General features: G+C 44.5%; 2 protein-coding genes across 4 annotated transcripts in view; one reads left to right on the forward strand and one right to left on the reverse strand.

Annotated features, from left to right (window-relative positions):
- The window catches only part of INSYN2A (inhibitory synaptic factor 2A), a 56953-nt gene extending 35020 nt beyond the window's left edge, over positions 1-21933 (forward strand). Inside the window, exon 3 of the mRNA XM_020973595.2 lies at positions 21567-21933. Coding sequence (XP_020829254.1) covers positions 21567-21750 — 184 coding nt within the window. The 3' untranslated portion in view covers positions 21751-21933. The remainder of the gene's footprint in view (positions 1-21566) is intronic.
- The window catches only part of DOCK1 (dedicator of cytokinesis 1), a 577278-nt gene that overhangs the window by 347135 nt on the left and 204092 nt on the right, over positions 1-26051 (reverse strand). The gene's annotated exons all lie outside the window — the stretch shown is intronic.

Below are 26051 nucleotides of genomic sequence, written 5' to 3' on the forward strand. Positions count from 1 at the left end.
TCCCCAAAGGTGGACTGGATTTCCTCAGGAGGTAGGGGTCTCACTCTCACTGAGGATCTTCAAGAAGAGGCTGAATGAGCTGTCAGGTAGACAGGATTCTTGTTTAAGCAAGAGCTGGACTATATGGTCATCAAGGCACCTTCCAACTTGGAGACTATGATTTCATCTCATGTTACCTAAGCAAACGTGTGTTAACCTAAGCAAACAGAGTCACCCTAAGAGAGTTCCAGTCAAAGGGCTAGGAATACAGCACTGGGCCTGCTTGCAAAATTCTGTTTCTGTTAGTCTTTTGAAACACATTTCCCCATTTGGTCTTGGTAAAGACTCCCAGGGTGGCTTCTTTATTATGGTCACATAAGCAAGATGTCTATTGAAGAGAGTCTAACTTCTTCCAGACTAGAACAACTGGATCACCAGAAGGAAGCTGGGGGCAAAGGGGAATAGGAAGGGAATGCCATGAACACAGACAGCCCCGTGCCATCAATAATGAAGCCCATGGCTGTCTTTAATGAGATATAATTCTAACGAGTCATCTGGTTTGGGTAAGCATGGCCTTTGTTATTGTAATATCAATTTTCTAAAAGACTACTCTTAGGAGAAACTCTCCAATATTGGAAGGCTCCATCCTAATCAATGGTGTGACTATGTATAGCCCAGAAGAGTTTGCTGCCTTACTTCCCCCAGACCATACCTCGAAGTAGTGAAGAATTAACCTCGAGGTAGTGAAGAATTGATCTTCAAGGGTCATACTTTGCAAAAGATGCCGATTTCAGACAGCAGTCTTTTAAAGGTCCCGATGAGTACACGATAATTTGATCATTCTGTCCTAATACACAACATGAAGCAAAGTTAAGGAATAAAACACTCTGTGATTGAAAATGCTTAATCAAAAGAAACCACCTTCATTAAGGGTTACTTGGCCAAGATAGATTCCCCCCCCCAACTATTTATCAGATATAGAATTACTAAGAAAATGGGCACTCACCTCAAGAGACCAGACCGGAAGAGATAAAATTCCTATTCGAGTACAGAATGTGAAAAGTACCAACAACTTAAGAAACACTAGATTTGCTTTTCGGGGGGGGAAGGGATGTGGAAGGGGGACAGAGCACCAACAGGGGTAGAAACAGGCACCACAGTGTAGAAGCCCATGAATCCAATAGTGACCAAATGCCTAATTTCTCTCCAATCCACGGGAGCCATTTCAGTGCACATCCTTTCCTAATGATGGAGAGGCTCCTAACCCATCACCATCACTTTTCCCAAACGCACCTGGTAGAGTACAGGCTGTACCAAGGAACCTGACAGATCAAATACAAGCTGAAACTCTCAAGCTCCCAATGACCACATGCTTCCTCAAAACGGAAGGAGAGAGAGCGCTCTCACAGAGCCAGTCCACACGCTGCAACTTCTCAGACGTGTTGGCTGGCCAGAAAGCCTGGCAACAGCGTGCTCAGGGAACTGGACCAGATCCATTTTGATTTGGGCGTGCTCAGGGAACTGGACCAGATCCATTTTGATTTGGGTGATACCATTTTTTCATTTGAAACAGAATGACCTTCCCAAAGGAGAATTCAGAGCACTGTTTTCAGGAAATCAGGATGTGCATGAGCTGAAAAAAATGCGTTACGCTCCAAATTTAGCTGAGTGCAGCCTTATAATGCTTGGCACCCATTCTCACAGAGAGTGTGAAATATATCTCAGTGAAAGCATAATTGCACAAAAGATATTGAATGGATTGGGGCAAACAAAAGATAGGCATGGGTAGAAATCTCAGCCCTACCAACTTACTAACCACATATCTTTGGGCAAGTCCTCTCTCTGGGTTTGGTTTTCTCCTCTACAAAAGGAGATGAAGTCTGAGATTCCTCGAACCCTCATTCTGAGCCATTTTGGTCCTGACTGTTAAGTGGAACTGAGTTGAATTACATTGACATTTGACCCTCCAAAACTGAAGGGGCACATCCATCCTTTCACATCTCTATTTGGTTTTGAATCCAGTACATTGTTTATCTAAGGGCGAGAATCCATGATTACTGAGACCTCTACCATTTCTGGAATTCTTGGACTTACAGCTATAAAAGAAAGGAAGATGAAATGGAAAATTCAAAGTATTCATGCACAGCAAAACACTCCCATATATTCAGAGCTACAAGGGACCCTAAAGGTCACTAGGTCAAGCCCCTTCTTTTACGTATGAGGAAATTGAGGTTTAAAGAGGTTACTTACTTTGATTACATTAAATTAAAAAAGTTTTTGCACAAACAAAGCCAATGCAACCAAGATTAGAAGGAAGGTAGAAAACTGGGAAAGAATTTTTACAACCAGTCTCTCTGATAAAGGCATTTTTAAACTATATAGAGCATTAAGTCAAATTTATAAGAATACAAATCATTCTCCAATTGATAAATGATCAAAGGATATGAACAGGCAATTCTCAGATGAAGAAATTTTTTTTCTATTAATTTATTTTGATTTATCAACAATCACTTCCATGTGCTTTTGAGTTTAAAATTTTTCTCCTCCTCCCTCCCCACCACCCTCCCCAAGATGGTGCACAATCTAATACAGGCTATATATATATATATATGTATGTATGTATGTATATACACATTCCTATTGAACATATTTTCACATTAGTGATGTTGTAAGTAAGAATTAAAACCAACAGGAGGAACCACCAAAAAGAGGAAACAAAACACAACAGAAGAAAAAAAATAGCAAATAGTATGCTTCAATCTGCATTCAAACTCCATAGATCTTTCTTCTTTATGGATAGCATTTTCTATCACAAGGGCCTTTGGAGATGTCTTAGATCCTTGTATTGCTGGGGAAGGGTCAAGTTTATCAATATTAGTCATCGCACAAGATGGCTGTTATTTTGTACAACGTTCTCCTGGGTCTGCTCACTTCACTCAGCATCAGACCATAGAAGTCTTTCCAGGTTTTTCTGAAGTCAGCCTGTTCATCATTTCTTATAGCATAATAGTATTCCATTATATTCATATACCACAACTTGCTCAGCCATTCCCCAATGGATGGACATCCCCTCAATTTCCAATTCTTTGCCACTACAAGAAGAGCTGCTATAAATATTTCTGTACATGTGGGTCCTTTTCCCATTTTTATGATCTCTCTGGGATATAGCCCTGAAAGTGTTGTTGCTGGGTCAAAGGGTATGCACATTTTTATAGCCCTTTGGGCATAGTTCCAAATTGTTCTCCAAAATGGTTGGATCATTTCACAACTCCACCAACAATGCATTAGTGTTCCAATTTTCCTACATCTTCTCCAACATTTATCAGTTTCCTGTTTCCTCATGTTGGCCAATCTGATAGGTGTGATGTGGTACCTCAGAGTTGTTTTGATTTGCATTTCTCTAATCAATAGTGATTTACAGCATTTTTTCATATGACTATAGATGGCTTTAATTTCTTCACCGGAGAACTGCGTGTTCATATCCTTTGACGATTTATCAATTGGGGAATGATTTGTATTCTTATAAATTTGACTTAATGCTCTATATATTTTAGAAATGCCTTTATCAGAGAGACTGGTTGTAAAAATTCATTCCCAATTTTCTACCTTCCTTCTAATCTTGGTTGCATTGGCTTTGTTTGTGCAAAAACTTTTCAATTCAATGTAATCAAAGCTATCCATTTTGCTTTGCGTAATGTTCTCTATCTCCTGTTTGGTCATGAATTCTTCTGTTCTCCATAAATCTGATAGGTAAACTATTCCTTGCTCTCCCACTACTGTGCTATAAGAAACAATGAATAGGCTGACTTCAGAAAAACCTGGAAAGACTTGTATGGTCTGATGCTGAGTGAAGTGAGCAGAACCAGATGAATGTTGTACACAGCAACAGCCATGTGGTGCGATGACTAATATTGATAGACTTAACCCTTCTCAGCAATACAAGGATCTAAGACATCTCCAAAAGCCTCATAATGGAAAATGCTATCCACAAAGAAGAAAGAACTATGGAGTTTGAATGCAGATCGAAGCATACTATTTGCTATTTTTTTTCTTCTGTTGTGTTTTGTTTTCTCTTTCTGGTGGTTCTTCCTATTGGTTCTAATTCTTACATACAACATCACTAATGTGAAAATATGTTTAATAGGAATATATATGTATAGCCTATATCAGATTGTTTGCCATCTTTGTGAGGGAGGTAGGGAAGGAGGGAGAAAAAAATTTAAAACTCAAAAGCTTGGAAAAAAAAAAGGTTATTTAAACCTCAAAGGGACTTTAGGCATTTTCCCACAAAGTAATTTTATTTTCTTTATATGTAAGCAATTGAAAGACAGCTGGACAAAACAGCCCTCAGCATTTGGGGGTTGAAAGCCAGTAAACCACAAGGTGGCCCTGGAAAAAACCAGGAATTTTGGAATAGCAGATAGAATTTTTCCCTTTTTTCTCAAGATGGCATACCTCAGTGTTATTGGGCTCAGTTGTTAAATTCTAATTAAAGGACATCCCAGCATGAACAAAGATGGAGAGACTGAAGCTTAAGTTTCTTCTTGATGAAATTCCACCCCCACCCTTCCCCCCAGCTTACCATCCACACAACTGTCAAAACAGGCACTAATTATTTCAGAAAATATTTTAAGGCTCCATTACTAATAGGATCCTTGCACAGGGGAGGCTGAACACATGCCCATCACCTTTCTTATTCTTTTCTTTGCAAGACTAATCTGATGAGTCACACTATTGATGAGGCACCTTTGTCCTGGTTTTGTGTCATAAGAGAACAAGGAAAAACACACATAGAAAATTGGTCACTTATTTCTTTGTTTCCTGTGGAAGGCATTTCCAAAGATACTAATGAAACATAATGAGTGTATTCAACTGGACCCATTTCCATGAAAACACTGCAGGTGACCCTTGATTCAACAACAATTTTGGATAAAAGAAACAGTTTCCAAAATAATTTATTAGGGACTCAAAATAATTGAAAAAGTGCCTTTACCAATACTTTAAATTGGGCTGACAAACTTTGATATTGCTATTTTATTATTTGATAGGACAGACATCTGGCTTAATATGAAATATTGTGGCCAGGATTTTAATCAGCCATGAAGACATGAAGGATTGTCTGGGGTTTTTTTGTTTGTTTGTTTTCTTTTCTTTTCTTTTCTTTTCTTTTCATTGGCAGTTGGGTGGCACCAGGCCTGGAGTCAGGCAGACCTGAGTTCAAATATGGCCTCAGACACTTACTAGCTGTGTGACCCTGGGCAACCCTGTTTGCCTCGGTTTCGTCATCTGTAAAATGAGCTGGAGAAGGAAAGAGCAAAGCACTCCTGTATCTTTGCCAGGAAAATCCCAAATGAGGTCACAAGGAGTTGGACATGAGTAAAATGAGTGAACTACAACAAAATCTTTAGGGTTGCCTGTGAGTTTTTTAAATTTGTTTGTTTTCTTTTCACGGAAACATGATCCACTTTGAAGTGCACTTACGAAGCACCCGCCACGTCCGTCTTTTCTCCCTCATTGGAATGTATGCTTCTTGAGGGGAGGCTGCTCTGTTGGCTTTTCCCAACACTGGCCACTTGTCACAAGGTGAACAAGTTTTAAGAGCCAACCTCCCTACAGGGCCCTGTGCTCCATGCTGGGAATATAGTCTAAAATGAAATAAGCAGATGTCCTCAAGGGGCTTACATTCCGCTGGAGGAGGAGAAGCTACATGTAGAGTCCTTTCAATTCTCATGATTCTTTGACTGGACAGAATGCCTGAACCCCGGGCCACTTGAAACTGGGATAGGCAGCCAAGCTTCTCCAGAGTTGGGGAGGCCCGGAGGGTGTTAATGGGCCTCTTCTCCTTCAGTAGGAGCTGGCAGACTTTTCAAAGGCAAGGAATTTGTGTGACTCTATAGCCTCGGCAAGTACCCAACCAGGTTCCTAAACACTTGTGCTCACGTGACCAGGGAAGAGGCAAGCCTGACAGCAGACTGGGCAAAGGGCAGTGCTGCGAGCCTAGACAGCAGGAGCAGAGGGGCCAATGGCAGGCCACAGGTGCAAAGGGCAGCGCTCCCTTCAGCAGTGAACATGCTCTCTTTGAAGCCATTTCGCAAATGTTCTTGGAGTCTGGCCCACGACCTGAAATTCTTTTGACAAGGGGCATTCTCCGTTTCTCCCTGTCTGTGATTAGACATCCAGAGAAGGACAAAGCCCGCTTTGTGCGAACTTCAACCAGGTCAGTGGAAGCCGAAAGTCCACCTCCTCCAACTGCAATAGTTACGTATTGGATAGCATCAAACACACAAAAGCAGAGCCAAGGAAAGAGGCTCCTAATTTTCTGCAGCAAAAGTAAAAGAAGAAAATGGGTGGACGTGTTTCCTCATCCAAGCATCACAATCTATTTCCCAAGCCTGAAGAGAGAAAACTCCAGACTCCTCAGTGCCCTGCAGTCACATCAGCTCCAAGGGGATGATAATGCAGATGCAGAAGCAGGTTCTGATAGAGCCTGATCAAGACAGGGACAAGAACTCCAATACTTGAGCCTAATGAAGTCTTATTGTGAGGAGAGGCAATTGCATTTGTATGCAGAAATCCTGCCAATTCCATCATATCCAAAGCCCACTTGGAATAAAAGCTCCGTGGTCTTTGTCATTCCCTGATTAGCTCTTAGAGGAAATGCCCTTTCCAGTCCTGCTTAAATTGCCATCACTTGTGCATATTAAGTTCATTAACAACAGGAACTGATGTAGGAGAAATCAGCCTTTTGTCTAATAGTTTGTCTATTGCTCTTAGGCATTTACTATGAATTATCCCAGAAAATGAATATAAAATAGGTCTCCTGGTGGGTCAGGAAGGGCAGAAAATACTCTACGGCCCAGTCTCCATTGTTCAGGTCAGAGAAAAGAATGACTTTGGAGGACAGTCAGTCCCTCCTCTGAAAGGAAGCAGAACAAAGCCAAACACAGAAGTCCCCTTGAAAATGACCTGCACCAATCCCTCCCCAGCTCTCTCGGCTCCCCGTGGTCAGAAGCATCTGATTTCTGATCTTCAGCCTTCAGAGCTTGTACGATCTTCGGCAGCCTATTCATTCCAATATCACCTCGACAACAAACTGAGATTGAAGTATCAGGATATCTCCATTGTTCAGAATAGCAGGTAAAAGCCAAGTCAAGGGACAAACTCTGTACCCGCCTAGTCTGGCTGACTTGGCACCATTTTTAGGCTTCTGGCAAAACTAAAACAATATGTGCTGATTTCTAATAGTTGGTGGTCATTAAATATTTAATTTCATGAGATAATAAATGGAATTCATTTAAAAAATAAATGTCAAATTGTTCTTAAGAGTTACATATGGCATTCATATTGCCACCACAAAACTTGGAATTGGAAGAAATGAAATCCCTTTAGTCAAGGGAATCGCCAGTATAGAAATTATAACCACTGGAGATAATTATTATTAACTTGGGCATGCCCTAGGACCAAAGCCTGGAAAAGGCCAGAACACAGACCCACCAAGGAGAGAAGCAGTGGCCATCTGCCCACTTTGACCACTTGCAGCCAGAAATCCTTGGGATACAAATCAAATGCCAATGGAAACCTATATCCACACCTAATAAGCTGTCATCTACCCATCATCTACACTTTCAAGATAAGCAGAGAGAACAGAGAAAGCAAGAATGTTAGCACCCAGTAGCAGCAGTGACTGTGGGGCACACGGAATCACCATTAGACTGGGGACCAGGAGGTCAGGGTTCCGGTCCCAGCTCTGCTACTTCACATCCTTTGGGTGTCTTTGGCTGTCCTTTCTTCTCAGATAGGATTAACATCCTTATCTCTAAAATGAGGACTTTGGCTATGAAACGTCAGCACAGTGAAGGCACAAACTCAAAATTTTCAGTTTGTCGCATTGCTCCCAGTGCCCGACCCAATTTCTGACACATAGTAAGTGCCTTAATAATGTTCGACGATTGATTGACAAGGTCACAGATTCCCATCTGAAAACACAGTGAGCCTTCTCATAGATATCCTCCACTCTCTATCTCTTCATAAAAGCTCAATGTGACCTTGGTTCTAAATACCACACAAAAAGGCATCGCTTCTGATAAGGAGGTGGAAGGCATCCTGTACTCTGCCCCAGTCAGCACACATCTGAAGGAATGCATTCAGTTCCAAGCATCCTGTTGTAGGAAGGGCAGAGACAAACTGTGGAATAGCCAAAGGAGGGTGCTCATGGTCATGGGCTCTGGACCCCTGATAGACGAGGAGCCACAGATGGGACCAGGGATAGTTTGCCAGGAGAACAGAAGACCCAGGGAGGACAGAAGAGAGATTACACTCGGTCTCTCTGGCCTCAGAAGGCCGCACTGAGAGCCGTGGGGGCATGGGCCAACTTCCTCGTGTGAGGTGATCAGATGACAGATGGGCCATCACTTGGCAAATACCATAAAGAGTTTTGATATTTGGGCGGATGATCCCTGCTGACATCTCTGCCAGCTCTGAAATGGTGCAAGTCAGTGATTACATGCTCCAAGTTCTTAAACTGCAACAGAAAACTGAGGGTCCAAAGACCATAATAAAGATAATGACAAGAATCCACAAGAACCCTGAAGGAACAAATGAGCTTGAGAGTAATTCACTGAGATCCACTACGATGTCACTGCTTCAGTGCTCTGAGTGAGCATCAGATCCAGTGAGGGAGACTGCAGTGCCTTGGCACCAGAACAGACAGGAAAGCCAACCACCCCCTCCCGACCTCCAGCCTTCTGGTGATAAACCTCTGCTCCTCTGGGTAGGCTGCTCACTGGGAATCTTGCCAGCTAAGGCAGGAGCTACCAGGACATTCGTTCCATTGGCAGACCCAGTGGCCATTGGTATGTTAAGAGGAGGCAACCTTTTGGTGAAGGGTTATCATTATTTATTATTTTTATTTATTTATTTATTTGTGTTGGGAGGTGATTGGGGCTACGTGACTTGCCCAGGGTCACACAGCTAGTAAGTGTCAAGTGTTTGGTCTGAAGCCGGATTTGAACTCAGGTCCTCCTGACTTCAGGGCCGGTGCTCTATCCACTGCCACCTACCTGCCCCAAGGGTTATCATTATCATCATTTCCATTACCATTAGAAAGATACACTGCTCAGCTTGGACTTCTAAGCCTCCTTTTCAGCCTGACTGGCCTACTTGTATTTCCTTACACAAACAGTCCACACCCCCCCCCACCCCACCCCCTGCCCAGGTAGCCTTGGAATGCCCCCCTTCCTCCGCTCCACTTCCAAGAATTCTGATTTCTTTCATGACTCTGCTGAAACATGACCTCACAGAACACTCCAACTTCCCCCTTAAGTCTTTTGTATTTTAGGGGAGGGGGCCGTAATTTCTGCATATACTTGTCTACATGCATATTGACCCACTGAGAGAACACAGCTCTTCAAGCTGGGACTGCCCTCAAGCAGAACCCAGTACCTGGCACAAGGTGCTAACTTAGTAAACATTCATTGCCCTGAAGGCTTTTGTACTTTTATGAACAGTGAAGCAAGGGGCATGGTAGAAAAATGTACCCTGAAACAAAGTAGGAACCATAGCTTCACTCTGGCGGATGATTCAGCGCCCGTCCACTGTCAAGGGCAGCACGGCCTTCCTCCAGCCTCCCCCTTTGGAGGGAGCTGTGTCTCTCCCTGCGGTGGGTAGGGCCCTCGCTCAAGCTAGCAGTCACCCCATCCGCCATCATCTGTGATCATCTACCTGGCTGTGAGCGGGACGCTGGATAACACAGTGTGGGAAGTACTCCTTGTACAGCTAGAGTAAGTGAATGCTGACTGAGAGCCCGTGGGCCCTGGCTGCAGGAAGCTAAGGGGTGAACCTTAGTGGTGGAACGAACAAATAGGAAAACTGAGGCTCTGCGAGGTGAAGGAACTGGCTCGCCTAAGTAACACCAGCAGTTAGGAGCACAGCCTACATTAGACACCAGGCCTGCACCCACTCGGGGTTAAGAGATCCCGTGGAATCAAATAACGGGGGAAAGGAAGAAAAGGCATTTGTTTCAATCAAATTATCTGAACGCAATCATTCTTCTTGGGACAGAATTTCTGAAAAATGTAAATGCAAAGAATCCAAGTAGGTAGATGCTCCAATGCAATGAGAAACATGAAGGACTTTTCCCTCAGAGGCTGGAGAGAGCAGAGCCGGGGACATTTTCCAGAGAGTGAGTGAAAGAATATTTACCAGAGTTTAATTTATTTAATGTGACCTTAGGCGTACATTTCACAGCCAGCTACAAAAGCCACTTCATCCACCCGGTTGCAGAGGCAGAAACCTCATCTCTCCAGGCTAAGCAGTATTTAAATATAGATACACATATATGTAGGGGTGTGTGTGTGTGTGTGTGTGTGTGTGTGTGTGTGTGTGTGTGTGCTTATGCATGCATATGAATTCCTCCTAGGTATTTAATTACCAAATAGGGTGCAGCCCAACCCAAAGAACAGGATGGCACTGACCTCTACCTGGGGCAAAGAATAAAGTATGGCACCACTACATGCTGATAAGGACGTACAAGGGGATTAGGAGGGAAGATCCTTGGGTCAGGGTAATTCACTGGCCAAGTGTATAGTCAGTTATATGTGAAGGAAATCTGGGAAGGCTTCCTGGAGGAGGCGTCAATGGAAGCCAGCCTTGATGGAAAAGAAAAATGTCAGCAGGTGAATATGAGAAGACAGTAGCTTCAAGGCAAAAAGCATAGCCCATATGGCTCGCTGGCCAATTTGAGTATAAAATGGAGACCGTAAAGGGGAGCCGTGTGAAATAACTCAGAAGAGGGAGGGCGGAGCTACAAGGAGAAAGAAAGGCTAACAATTGGGAATTGTATCCAAAAGTCTATGGGAAGAGACTGGAGGAGTCTGAGGTGTTACATGCTTACTTCTTGTGATTATTTTGGCAGATGTTGGGTGGGTGGATTGGGAAAGACTGACCACAGTGATAACAGTAGAGTCAAGTCTGTTATAATTGTCGGGGGGAGGGGGGGAAGGAGGTAGAGCTGAAAGAAGGGAGTGCATGAGGAATAGAAAGGAGGAGGGGCCCGGACAGGAGACAGACTGTAGGGGCCAAATCAATGACCTTGGCAGCTGCTGGGGTCAAGTGGAAGAGAAAGGAAGGAGTCCAGCTGAGGGGATCCGGCAGACCGATGAAAGCACTGCATCTGTTACTGTGTTTCACCATGAAATGAGGTAATGTTGAAAGTGTTCAGGAAGGAGTTGTGAATAAAAACTCAAACAGAAAAATAAATTGAAGGAACAAGGACTCTCCAGGTAGGGAAGAGAACACTAAGGCCTTGTAACTGTCTGGTCTAGAAAAGAAATGGAATTTTGGTTTGATGGAAGAGCCAGAATGGGAAATCATGGCCTCGGACAAGGTTAGACAAACTGTGTTTAGTTAAACCTCAGAGGTAAATATTCTGACAAATTTCTATCCTGACAGCTCATTAATTTTCTAAGCCACAGTGGCAAAAGATCACATTTCTGTACAGATCTTCACAGTTTACAAAGCTCTCTACAGTTTACCCAGCGTTTTGCTCACTATGGCCCAGACCCTGAAAGCATTATTAGGGGCAATGCATACACCAGCTAATCACGGCTTAGAGCACCGAGGTCACCATCATCTGCCAAGTAAATGGAAGAAAGGGGAGCCTGAAACCCAGCGTTCTTCTGACTCTGGCTTCTACCCATTGGTTTCTCTACCCTCTGTCACTTCTCCAAGATGACAGAAAATAAGTTTGAAGATTTCCTTTGCAGGTTAAGATCCTATCAGATTCTCTGCCCTCCTCAACTGTTGAGAGTCCTGGTTCACTGTAAATTATCTACCCTTCGCCAGAACTTTAGAAGCAAAATTCTAGTTGCTTCTCCCGTCCAGCCTGCCAGATCGACAGTCTGAGTCCCATCACCATCTCTGTTTTACAAAAGGGGAAACTGAGGCTGAGAAAATCAATCAAGCACTTAAGTAAATCAATTAAAGACTAGGGAAAAAGCATCAATAGTCCCAGGCTTAAGACAAGGATTACCTCAACAGAAACATTCATGGTACCCAGAAGGCAGATACAAGGACATCTTTGAGGGAGGCAGGCACCAGAAGCTGGGGAGTGGGAGGGAGCAGGAAGAAGAAATGCTCAAGGGCTCCTTCAGAAGCCAAGTGAGGTCACTTACCCAAGATCACACGGAAAGGGAGTGACTAAATCAGGGCTGCAATCTAGGTCTTTTGCATGCCAATCCAGTGAAACAGGAACCGTGTCTTCCATTTAAAAATGGTAAAAATACAAGAGGAAATATGAACTGTCACTCTACAAATATGGTATGTCTTTCTGCAGTTGAGGCCACTGAGGCAAAAGCACAGGGCACGTCTGCCTCGATCAAACCAATGCAGATTCATCTGCTTCTGTTTTTTTTTGTTTTTTTAAAAGAATATAAACATGAGGGGCAGCTAGGTGGCACAGTGGATACAGCACCAGCCCTCGAGTCAGGAGGACCTGAATTCAAATCTGGTCTCAGACACATAACACTCAGTAGCTGTGTGATCGTGGGCAAGTCACTTAACCCCATTGCCTAAAAAAAATAAATAAATAAACCAATAAAGAATACAAATATGAATTATTCCCACTGCATCCTCCCCCTCTCCCCATCCCATGCACCAACATGCTGTGGAAGACTTGGAAGGAAAATGCACCAGACCAATAAAGGAGCAGCCTCCAAGTTTCCTCCCGACCCCTGCCCACATCTGTTGCGAATCAGATGAACATGGAAGACTGGAGCATGGCCATAGAAGCTCTGCAGCCCAGCCTTATGAGATGAGCATTTTCCTAGAGCTTTAAATTCAGAATGCAAACATGGCCCATCTGTCTCTGATTCCATGGGATAAGCCCTTTGGCTGGAACTGTACTAAGAATGTCATTCCAACAACATGGAGCAGCCGAGTGGGCTCTTAAGAGTAGGGATGAACTGTTCCAGAATGAAAAAAGAAAATGAGCCTCCTTCTAAGCCCCCTGGGGTCACTGGTGTGGTACTGGGCTGGGAGGAAACTCATGGGAAATGGGGCTTCCTATCCATAACCACAAATCGAAATGTTGTAAAGGGTTTAAGATCTAACAGGACTTCAGAACCCATTATCACCTGCTCATTTTACAGAGAGATAAACTGAGGACTAAAAAGGGAACAAAGACTGTAAGGATCACAGAAGGGAGTGGGAACCCAGTCCTCTGCCTCCAGGGCCAGGGCCCACTCACTCTTGATGAGTCCCTTGAGGCCCACGGAGGTTAGGTGGAAAGAAGAAGTAGAGAGAGAAAGTCCAAAGTCGAAGCCTGGCTTTGTTGGCTCACTCCAGGAGTGACGCTGGGGAAAGGGCGCTGGAATAAATCACGGTGAAGATCCCTAGCTCTAAGCCAAGATCATGAAGGTGTTACTAATGTGCCTACCCCTGAAACTAAGGAAGCAGCAGGAAAGGAGGTCTGCATGACCTGAAGGGGCAAAGCCTCAAGCTTAGAGGGGGAGGTTAACACCAGATTCCTGTCCCCAACTGTCTCACCGGGCACCACTTTACCACACGCCTGACGAGGTCCCTTTGAGCAGGCAACCCATCTGTGCTTAAATAGTCTCTTGCATCCCTAGCTGAGGGAGCATTTGGAGAAGGCCTCCCTCCCTGCTCTTCTGGGGACTACATCCTGGGTAAGTCCAATTGGCTTCACTGCTTATCAGAAGTGGCTCCCATTTCTCTGGTTGCTTTTCCATGATTTCGGCTCTGCTCCCCACATCACCATCTTGTCTCTGCCCAGGCTTGGCTGACAGAGGCAAGGGAAGTGCACAGATGTGTCCTTTGTCCCCTAGTTTTACCAACCCCATAAGGAGCATTCTCTGCCTTAAAGATTTTAAAGATAAACTGCTAATAGGAGTCATGAAATGTGACCTGTGAATTCTGACTCTACCACTACGGCTTTCGCAAAGCGGCTAATCTCATCCAGGAGGCAAAAGTTCCCTTCTTTTGCCATTTGCCCATTAAGACTACAGGACCTCTAGTGCCCATGAGCAACAGAACCGGGGCAAACTACTAACTCTCTGGTCCTTCCACTGCTTGCCAGCTGTCTCCAACCCTAATGAGTGAGTTCAGTGCAGGGCTACATGGACCCCTAGGGATTCACTGGCAGGAAGCAAGGTATCATTGAAATCCATGTTATTTGGAATTAAGGCTTTTTGAATCTACACTAGAAGGCCCTTCCAATTTCAGGGGAAGGGAGGGCATAGGTCATAGCCATATGTGCTGGAACACAGAGTTGTTTGCTGGTATTATATCCAATTATATTCAATTATATTATATTATGTTATTCATTATATTCTATTCTAAAACTGAAATTTCTTACTCCATGCAACATGAAACAGGGTGAGGGCATGGGAAATCTGCCTTTCCAAATCAAGTCTAGGGATTCAGTTCACAAAGACTCCACTTAGATTCTTCCATGATTACATGGTTCTAGAGTGTGATTAATTACTTATAACAGGATATTCCAAGTGGTTGCTTAATGGAAAGTCAATAATTACAGGTCCCCAAATTGCATTAAGATAAGAAATCCAAGCTCTTAGTTGTGCTAATTCTAGATTAACTGAACAACACTGAAATGAGCACACATTTGAAAGGTATGTCCATGTTATCCATTGGTCCAAGGAAAATTCTGTAAACATTTTTTTCAACAGTATCATCTTAAGTAATATATATCATCATAAGTTCAAGAGAAGAACTGAACCAAATGGAACATCCCAGCTGCAGATTTCTTGTCTTTATGCAGTCTATCATTTCTCACAGCTGAACCCATCAGAGGTAGGAGAGACTTCAGGCGCCATTAAGTACAATCTGTTCCTGGACCAGAACCCCTTCCACAGCATTCCAAACAAGGGGCAGCCAGTCTTTGCTGGAACATACCCAACCAGGGAAAGCCACGTCCACAGCCCTTCCAGAGGCAGCCACTGTCACTTTGGGATAGCTCTAATCATTAAACAAAAAGCATTTATTAAGCACCTAATACATTCTAGAAAATGCAGTAAGTGATGGGGATGCAAAGACAAGCTAAATAGTCTTTGCTCTCAAGCAGCTTACCGTCTAGAGAGAGACATCAGGTATGCTTATAGAGGTGTGTAAAGATACATACAAAGCAGATACAAGGTAACATTGGAAGGGAAAAACACTCAAAGCTAGCAAAAGGAAGAACCACTGAGTGTGTGGAGCAGAGTAACGTGTAAAAAGATGAGAGGGGAAGGAAGGAGGCAGTTATGAAGAGGTATAAAACCAAAAAGAGTTTCCATTTGATCCCGAAGGTGGTAGGGAGCCGCTGGAGTTACCAGGGTAGGACAACACAGATAGACCAGAGGCAGAGAATGTGATGAAGAGCCGGCTGTAAGGGTCTGGGTGAGAGCAGGTGGGACTAGGTGAATGATAAGAAGGGAACATATGTGAAAGATGTTGTAAAGATGGAAATAGGAAGCAGAACAGGGGAGAGAGAGAGGTGATGGATGATGATGCCCAGGCTGTGAGACAGGCTGATGAGGAGGATGGTGGTGCCCTTGAGGGTGACAGAGAAGTTTGGAAGAGGACTGGGTTTGGGAAGAACGAAAATAAGTGAGTTCTGATGAAAACCTGCTGTGTCTGAGATGACAACAGAGTGTTCAGTCTGAAATTTCCAACAGGCAGTTTGTGAAGCAAGAGTGGGGCTCAGGAGAAAGACATAAGCTGGCTCTGTAAATCTACCAGTCATCTATACAGAGATACAGAGATGATCACTGAACAAAGCAAGCAAAGAAAATAAAATGTAGAGATGAGAGGGAGGAAGGGAAGGAAGGAGGGAGGAAGAGACAGAGAGAGAAAGGGAGGGAAAGAGAAGAGAGGAAGAAGGAGAAGCAGAGAGAGAGAGAGAGAGAGAGAGAGAGAGAGAGAGAGAGAGAGAGAGAGAGAGAGAGAAAGAGAAACAGAGAGAGATGAGAGTGCCAGATGCTCTGTCCTCAAGGATCTTATATTGTAACAGGGAAGGGTAACACATAAAGAAGAGCTCAAGGAGGTGGAAGAAAAGGGGGAGGAGGAGGGGCAGCTGTCAGTCAGTCAATAGTCACTCAACAAACATTATTATGCACCTACTATGTGCCAGTCATTATGCTAAATCCAAAGACTAGAGTGGAGTCAGGAGTAAAGTGGAGAACTGTTAGGGCCTCTCCAGAAATGGTGGCCTAGTTGAGCAGATCCCAACCTGGAGAAGGGTCAGAGAAGGCAGAGAGCCCCCCAGAGAGAGCAGGAAAAAGCATTAGGGGATACTCAGTGGGAATGGGAAGGATACAAGTAACCATCCAGCAAAGGAAGCTGAGAAGTGGCCAGATAGGTCAGAGGAGAATCACAAAGGAGAAGTGTCTTGAAAATCAAGAGGAGTAAACCTCCAAGAGGAGCTGGTCAGCAATATCAAAAGCAAGACAGGGTCAAGAAGACTGAGGACAAAGAAAAGGTCATTAGGAGATCACTGGATCCTGTACCTTTGGAGAGGGCAGTCCAACTGAGTGATGAATGCAGAAGCCAGATAGGAAGGGGTTTAGAAGTGACAGAAGGGGAGGAGTAGAGGCATCAGTTGTATCACTTGGAAACAGCTTTTTGACAGGGATTTAGTTGAGAAGAAAGGAGCTACAGTACAACAGCTTAGGGGAATGAAGGCCTATCTGTTTTAGGATGGAGAAGACTTGGGCATGTGTGAAAGCAGCAAGGAAGGAATTCCAAGATAATAGGAAGAGGCTGAAGCTAAGAGACAGTGCAGAGGAGATGGAAATCTGCTGTCCCCTCAGCCGGCATTCTCTACTGGAATGAACAGCATGTCTACCCATAACCAGAGGAAAAAATATATAAAGTAAATATCAGATCATTTCAGAGGAGGGGGAATGGGCCTGTGGTGGGATGTGAAGCCAGAGCTGAAATTTCTTTAACCTGACACTAAAAATGTAAGATAGCAGCCAGGATGGCCAAGGGTCTGGAAATCACCATGCCTCAGGAGAAGTAGTTCAAAGAACTGGAGATGTTTAACCTGGAGAAAGGGAGATTCCAGGGGCATGCTCACTGGCTTTCAAGCACTTGCGGAGGGATCAGGGAAAGGCGAGACTAGATTCATCCTGTCTGGACCAGGGTGGGGCAAAAGGAAGACCAATAGTGCTCCTCCCCCACCTTAGACTCCATGTCAGGAGGTTTCCCAACAATAAGAGACGTCCCAAGCAAAAGGAAATGGGCTGCCCTGGGATGGAGTGGGCTTCCCCTAGCCTAAGGATTTCAACAATGGTTGGAGAGTAGTACAAGGAATTCTGGTTTAGTCATTGGTTAACCTTGGTGTTCTCTGAAGAGGAGCCACTATCATTCTACAATTCTTTGAATCTACATCCTGGCAACTTCAGAATGACAATTACAGCTCTGGAAGGGACCTCTCAGGTGACATCTAGTGCAACCTAGATCAGAACAAGCATCCCACCTGTTCCCCGTTTCACCCTTAAGGGCCAAGCTGAACAAGCCTAATTCATCTTTCACGTGACATGCTTTCCTATACTTGAACACAAGGATGCTTCCACCCAAGTCTTCTCTTCCTCAAGCTAAACAAGCCCTGTTCCTTCCATTGATCCTTGTGTAGTACGGATCTCACAGCACATAAAAGAAGGGAAGAAATAACGAGCCCTAATCAGTAAAATGGAGTCTATGAGAGAGCCCTCCATCAGCCCTCCATGCTGTCAGGAAAGCCCCATCGCTGCCCCTTCTTCTGAGTGTGTGATTGGAAGATGAAAGTGCCCATCATATCTAAGCTATCATAAATTCTTAATTAGGAGAATATGAACTAACGAGCTTTTGTTTCACATGAATTTTACTTTGGCTAATGGAGGTCTTTGGGAAGTTTGGAGATGTTTTCATTAACATTTCTTGATTTAGGAACCTAGAAAGGTTCCTCATTCTCAGGGAAAGAAGCACGGGGTAAATATTGGTTTTTTTTTGTTTGTTTTCTTCCTCTTCATGAAACTCCAAATTGTGCAGACTATTCCTTCCAGCTCACAAAACGTTAGAAGTCTGAAAATGTGAGGGTACTAGGTGGACAAGTCAACACAATTTGGGCAGACTGAGCCAATACGTTGATTGACTTTGCTAATCTACTTCTGCATAGGGAACACTCTATTTAGGGGTGAGAGTCAGTAGGAAGTGACAGCAAGTGGGTAGAGAGAGACACAGAAATACACAAACAGAAACGAGAGAGAAAGAGAGAGAGAGAGAGAGAGAGAGAGAGAGAGAGAGAGAGAGAGAGAGAGAGAGGGAGGGAGGGAGGGAGGGAGGGAGAGAGAGACAGAGAGGGAGACAGAGAGAGAGACAGAGAGACAGAGAGAGACAGAGAGACAGAGAGAGACAGAGAGACAGAGAGGGAGACAGAGAGACAGACAGACAGAGACAGAGAGGGAGACAGAGAGACAGAGAGGGAGACAGAGAGAGAGAGACAGAGAGAGAGAGAGAGAGAGAGAGAGAGAGAGACAGAGAGAGAGAGAAAGAAAATGAATTCTTTAAAGTTAATGATGCCACATAAAAATGAAGACAACTCGTGCTGAAATCCTGCCCACACAGAACAATGACCCCCCCCCCAAAAGCTGCTAAGTCCATTGCTCTTTAAGGCTGCCAGGGCACATTCTTCAAGTTGGTTGTGAGAGAGAAGTAAATAAAGTAAATATACTTATCTCCATTTTAAAGGTGAATAAACTGAGTCTAAGTAGATTTCCTCATTGTCACTTGGATAGGGGAATTTACTAGAATCCCCTGTTATGTGGGTTTCTATCAGCTGTTTTCCTTAAAAAAGGACTCAGAACATTATCAAGGAAAACTTGTCTCAGGGGACTAAATCTCCAGGCCTTGATGTGAATTTCTGGCTGTGGGAGGGGTTTGGTTTTGTTTCGTTTTACAAGGACAGGAGGCACTCCAGGCCCTCAACGATGCTTGCTGCTGGACCACTGTGGACAACTCGGGAGGAGGGGAGCCGTGCTCAGATGAATTCATTTGCAGGGTCCTTGCTTACTCGTCCTGGATATACTTCCCACCTCTTGGCCAAGTCATTGTCCTTTTAGCTGCTCAACAACTTGGAGTGTCTCATGTTCGTCCAGTGTCAAACTCAAAACATCAGGAGAAGAGTTGGAGCCAAGTCAGCCCCCTGCAGTAACAAAGCCGGGGTCTGAAGCAGCTTCGCTCTCCATCCAGGTCTCCTGATGCTGAGTCGCAGCTTCTTTTTACTATGTCACACTGCCGTGAAAACAGGAAGGGAGGTGAGGACCAGGGAGGGAGGTGAGAGGAAAAAGTAAACAGGACCACAGTTTTAGACTCAGTTTCCTGGTGAATTGTGACATGTGATAACGTAGTTGCTTATAAAAATCCTGGTATGATCCAGCTGCACTGGGAGTCGGCAGACACATCATTCCACCAGGAGGTAAAGGCGAAGAATTTTCCCAACCCATTGGTTCAGACTTGATTGAGCAGTCCAGCCTGGATCACATTCCAGGAGCAGTTCTGTTTTTTTTAAACTAAGTTCTTTTGGTCCTCTAAAGAAGGCAAGCAGAACCAGTGGCATCCTCACTGTAAGGCCAACGTCATCCATCATCATTGCTTAGAAACATCACAGGGAACAAAGGTGATCTGGAGAGGCTGGGCATCACCTTTGACTACAAAGGACACGTGAGCATGGAGCTCTCCTGGGTCTAGGTCACCATGCCCCTTACATGTCCAAAGCAGAGGACCCCATCACCAGTTCATCTGGTGTGACCAGACAGACTTTCACTGGCCTGCACATGTTTCAGGTAATCACGACTACAGCCGATGTCTACAGAGAGCGCAAACACACTTTACGTGTAGTCCTGTTGGGTGAGTAAGTCAGTCATGATGATCCCACTCAGCGAGTCCCTCCAGACCTGTCTCAGAAGGCTCGTGGGAGGGCCAGGCACTCCGTGTGAATTCAGTGAGCATCATTTCAAAGCCTTGCCACATGCCGGGCACTGTGCTGTAGCCAGAGGTAGGAGCTGATACTCTGCTGCATGGGGTGAGAGGGATGACAAACTTCTGCCCAGATACATGAACACAAAGTGCCTGCCCAGTCACACCGATCTGTTTGCAGAAAGGGAAAGAACTAACAGGTATTTGTTATGCTAGACAGTGCACAGCGATAGGGGTATGGAGACAAAAAGAAAAACGCCCCTGCCCTCAAAGAGCTTACGATCTAACGTAGGAAACGGCACCTCCTCAGATGAATCTTTGCAAAATATAAGGTAACTGTACGCACATCTGCTTGGTGTTAGACACCATGCTAGGCAATGCAGATACAGATACAAAGAAGGAAACAATCCCTCCTCGACACACAGAGATCACATTCTAAGCACAAGAAAGGGTCTGTGGAGGGAGGGAGGTTCCCAAGCCCTGGGGTCAGCTGCTCCTGCTGCAGCCCAGAGTAAGCGATGTGGAATAACCACTAGAAATAGAGCCATGATCATAACGTGTGGCTGGGGGCTGGCTGGTGGAGAGCCTTCGCGGGGCGGGGGAATATTGAACGTTGAAAGGCAATGGTCAGTAATCTGTCATGGTCATCATGACATTGTTTCTCTATCATAACAAGAGGATACTTCAAAGGGAAACCACAGAGGGTCATTTCACCTAATTACTAGACCAGGACATCTGGCTCTCGCCCATCTATATTTAGGAAGCAGATATTAAGAGTATATTGTGATTCATTTCCATCACAGGGCTGGGGAGATGGTGTCATGATGATATAAGTGCTTTCTTATTATGCAGCTGACATTTTCTAATTTGGTTCCCATACTAGGGTCAAAAGATCCCTTTGAAGGGCAGTGGGTGTGGGAGAAAGAACACTGGGTAAGGAGATAATGAGATTTGCCTCTCCTTTATGAGCCCTGGCTGCTGGGTGGCCAGGACCTGAGTAAGCAAGCCTCAGCTCCTTCATTTTTCTATGGAGAAAAGAATCCTGGAGAAACTGGTCGGAGTATGGTCAGGAAGGTCATGGGAGGCGACAAGTGGGAAGTGTGGTACGAGATGTATTATTCTTAAGCTGCTTTCCCTAGAACAGCCTGCAGATCTTTAAAGTGCTTGCTTGTGGCTCTGATTTTACTCCAATTATCAAGAGTTTTATATTCCAAAAGTGTGTGTGTGTATGTGTGTGTATGTGTGTGTGTGTGTGTGTGTGTGTGTGTGTGTGTGTGTTTATGTGGGTATGGATGAGTTTGTTTGTGGATGGGTGGGGGAATCTCATTCTTTCATTTACAGTTTAACTTTTTCCCCTTTACAAACCCATTTAATGCCTTAAAAAATGCCACAGTGAGTTTACAAGGGTAAGAAATCAAAGCATATGATTTCCCATGCATTTCCACAATATTGAAAGCTAACCATAAAAATGCTTAAAAATATACATTTTTAGAACCGAGCCAACCAGTAATCCCTCTTAACCTAACAAGACTTCATGAGTTTGAGCTGTACTGACTAGTATCTAGTGTAGACATGATGACTCGGCACTCAATCTCTTCCTCTCTTTCGCTTTCTAGTGTGGAACTGGATTTTAAGCAGCAGGAAGATAAGCTCCAGCCAGTTCTGAGAAAGCTTCATCCTATTGAAGAAACTCAGGTCGCACCCTTGCCTTATTCTCCGGAGACTTATCCCTCCGCTCCCAAGCAAAAATCCAAAACTGAATCCAAAAAGCACGGAAGATGGAGACTCTGGTTCCTTTAACAAAGCCACTGAAGCTGGAGTCTGAAGGCCGCCATCTTGAAAACACACTGGAATGGAGTTCTCCCTTTCTTCAAAGGTTCCCAATCAACTGGACAGTGCTGTCGTTGAGGCAACATCCACCCCTCACCACGCTTACCAAAAAGGCCTTTTTACTTAACAGATAATAAAATGGAGGCAAGGGATTAACTTCAGACCTTGCCCACTTCTGTCTACAGTTCACTGCGGCGTGATGGGAAATGGGAAACGCAACGTACGTGGTCAAAGATGACAGCTAAGTCAAACCCTTCCCCCGTCCCCTAGACCTGCTCCAGAAATGGTGGGCAGGCTGTCATTCTGTACACAGCAGAGAAACTCACACTTAGTTTCCAGCCTTTATTTTTCTGAAATACTAATACGAAGAAAAAAGCAAGCCTTACGTTTGCACGGGACTTCATTTTTACATTTAATTTTGCAAACAAGCAGGGGGTGAGTGCAATTTTCAGCACACAAAATTCTGGAGAAAGCACAATTTTTTTCAAGTGGTCGGAGACCATGAATACTCTCTAAAATGTGACTCTGTGTATATCTGCCTTCATGTGCTGTAGAGTTAAGCCAAGTGATCCCATCTGTGTGTCTCGTCAACAGCTCCCATCGAGAATCTTCTTCATCTCCAGACCGAAGACATGTTTACTGCTCATTTCCCAATTGGCGAGCAGCCACGAAACCGCCCAAAGTCAGGACACGCCTTTAATCACTGCAAGTTGACAGGGTCAAAGCTATGGGACACTGAGCTTTCTCAGAACTCATTTTTAATCTTTTTGGTACCCAAAGGCCAAATAATCAATTCTGGCAAGAAGCTAAAACCCACCTATTTAGAGATAGACAACGAAGACCACGGTTACTGAGGCATCATGGGTGTTCTGTTGCCTCGGCTGAAAATGTTTTTGTAGGCTCTCTTCAGATATACTGTATGCTGAAGTAAAAGCAGCCAGAGGTTTTATATTATTTGTTAAGCTTTGTAACAACTGTTGATGACCTGACCATCTCCAAGAGAAACACAGTGCATTCTAGCTTAGCAGCCTCAACGGACAAACATCATTGCCACTTAATCTAGTAGGAAGCTGTACTCACTGACATCCTTAGGAAAAGCTGTGAATCAAAAGTTTTTAGGTATTTTTTAAATAAACAAAGACACTTGGAATCCTTTCTTGGTTACACATGACAATGGAAATCTTTATTTTTTCACTCATTCTTTGCACCTTTACAGCTCTTTTTATATCCGCCAAATCCCCCGGTCATCACTAACTCTTGTCTGTCAAAGCCTTGCTTGTCATAATAGGAGCTAGGGATCTCATTTCTCCTTTTTGTGCACTGACATAATTGTGAACAGTGTGCTGCTCACACAACCGATGTGCATCCTTTCCAGATGGAGCTAAGCCGGTGCTCCAACGTGAATGCTTCTGCTTTTACATGTGCCAATGTGGTCCCAGTGATGGGCAGTATGTTTTTTAGCTGAGGAAAAACCTAGCTGCAGTTCATTACCAGGTTGGCTGGAGGGTGAAGAACTTATATGGGCTCCGCAATTCATAGAGTTCTTCAACTAAGTCTTTATGGGGTTGCAATCCACATCAATGGAGGGAGTGACAATACAAGTGATGCCACAGATACTTAGTACTATTGGAGCACAGCTAGAAAAAAAAAGTTGGAAGGAAGGGAGAGAGGGAGGAAGGGAGGGAGGGAAGGAGGGAAGGAAGGAGGAAGGAAGGAAGGAAGGAAGGAAGGAAGGAAGGAAGGAAGGAAGGAAGGAAGGAAGGAAGGAAGGAAGAAGGAAGGAAGGAAGGAAGGAAGGAAGGAAGGAAGGAAGGAGGAGGAAGGAAGGAAGGAAGGAAGGAAGGAGGGAGAAAAAAGAAGGAAGGGAAGAAAGAAGGAAGGAAGGAGAAAAAGGAAGGGAGGAAAGAAGGAAAGTAGGAAGGAGAAGGGGAGAGAAGAGAAGAGAGGGAGAGGAGGAGAGAAGAGAAGAGGAAAGGAGTGAGCATCTTTACAAGGAGCTTGGGCCCACGTTTCAAATTTGGGTCCTGTTTTCTCCTTATTTCACATTAAATCCATTTTAGTTCTAAGTATTTTTAGTCTACAAAGATGTTGAAGTGAACGGGTCGGCTCTAGCCTGGTAAACCATTCATAAGGAAAATGAATTGCAAATGCTCAGTGAGACACCAGGGCAGCCCACTTGGAGTCTGAGGCTTTAAAGACCAGCTCACCTCTATGGTAAAACTACGCGAGGGCTAACAATCTTTGTATATAAGTGAACTATATTCAAAAGTATTTTTGTGAAAGAAAAGGAGCAAGTAAGGTGACACCGGGCCAGGAAGGAAGTACGATTGTTTCGCGTGGGGAAAAAATGTGTTTCCTGTATTTTCTACAGTTTTTAATTAAAGTTATAAAAATGTTTCGAACAAGCTGGCTGAAGACTTACAACCATCTCAGTACAAGGCCTGGAACGTTAGCAGCTTTCTAGAGAGCCAAATGAAAACTGGCATGTAAACACGAGGTGCTAAAGCAGCCTAGAGGAAGGTCACAGGTGCCAGAGGGAGCCCTAGGCCCGAGCCGCCACAGTGGTCAGAGGCCTCCCAAGCAGCCCCCTCCCTGGCTTAAAGAGGCAGAGAGGCAGACACACACTAAGACACTAGCTTTTCTCAACAAGAAATCATGGTGGAGAGTCACTGCCCACGACCTTCATGGAAAATAAAACTTTGTTAAAGTAGGCCAAATTTCATTTAAAAATGATCCTAAAATTATTATTTTTATATGAGTTGCTATTCAGTTCTTTTCTTCTCTTGAAACAGATTAGTTAATTAACAATAACCCATTACTGAGACTTCAAACAAAAGATGGCCTTTCCTTGCCCAGGGAGCTGGTGATAACAGCATTCCTTATAGAACTAGATTACTCAAACTGTCCAAGGATTTTTTTTTAAGTGAATCTAATTTTTTTATTAAAAACACATATAAAGATAATGTTTACTTCAGCACATTGCATAAAATTTGGGAACAAAATGACACATATTTAAAGAAAATTAAACAGTTGGAAATGACTTGAGTTGACTAGGACATGGAGTCAGTGAAGGCTTTTAGCCCAGACTCCACCTAAAGTCTGGATTTAAATAAGCACCACAGAAGGAGTCTAGCTTTCTATCCCAGTGCCATGAAATAAATAGCCTCCCCTCAGAGATGCGCCAAAGCCCACCAAAATGAAGAACGGGAGGCCAGGAGTGAGTCAGAGTCACTCACGCTTTCTCAACATCTAGAACAGAGGCTAGAAGAGGGCGCAGGCCTTCCCTTGAACTGTTTCCACCAGTACAAGGTTAACCTTCAAGCTGGGGCCTCTTCCAGAAGTGGAGGTAAAGCAGAGAGCTGGGCTACCTGCCCTCCCTCCATAAGACTGGCACTCCTCCCCCCGAGGACAGAGGGCAGATGCCTAGCCGAAGGCTCTGTGCAGGCTCTGCAGCTTGGGGAAATGCAGAAGTTGGAGGGAACCAGCTGTGTCCCACTGGTCAGTTTCTAAAAGGGCAGACAGTATTTCCTTCATGCCTTTAGATCTCCAGCTTGCACATGGTTGGGTACATGTAAAGTGGTTGCTGAATTAAAGTGACAAAACCATAGTGGACATTTCTACAGCCCTGGACCTTGGTGAGCCCCATAACTGGGAATGCTAAATCCATTCCTTCACCTCTGGAACTCTGGTCCAAATGAAGTGAATGCGATTAGTGATCAGGTGGGCCAGAATGAGCTTGGGGCATTAGCTCGAGCTGGCCTCAGATGAAAGTCCGTGCACATCATCCCAAGCAGGTGCCTCCAAGCTGCCTCATCATCTCCCACCATTCAGGGCCCTCTCCCCATCCCAACCCCACTTCCACTTTCCACCTCTTCCTTAGCTTACGGTAGGTACTAAAACTAATAGCACACGGCTTCCAACTCCCCCAGCTGTGACTCCCAGCCCAACCCCCCAGCCGGACCCCTACTCCTCCCCATGTGGTCCTTTGCCCAAGGTGAATGGAAGTTCACTGGGAGCAGGTGTCACCACTTGTGTACCCCCAATCCTCAGCAACACAGCCCAACAGCTTAATGACAAAAGCTTTTTTCTTCCATTCACTCATCTTCCCTTCTTCCCCCTCCTCTGATGCGCCATCTTTTAAACCAGTTCCCAGGTTATCGGCTGAGTGGGCAAATAGAGAGGAACAAGGTGGTGGCTGAAGGAGAGCTCAAGCCAATTTCACGACCCGAAAGGACTGCCTTCCATGAGGTTTAGTCATTTACTGTGAAGGT

This window comes from Phascolarctos cinereus, unplaced genomic scaffold (genome assembly GCF_003287225.1).
Source record: "Phascolarctos cinereus isolate Bilbo 61053 unplaced genomic scaffold, phaCin_HiC Scaffold_3;HRSCAF=262, whole genome shotgun sequence".
Classification (NCBI taxonomy): Eukaryota; Metazoa; Chordata; class Mammalia; order Diprotodontia; family Phascolarctidae; genus Phascolarctos; species Phascolarctos cinereus.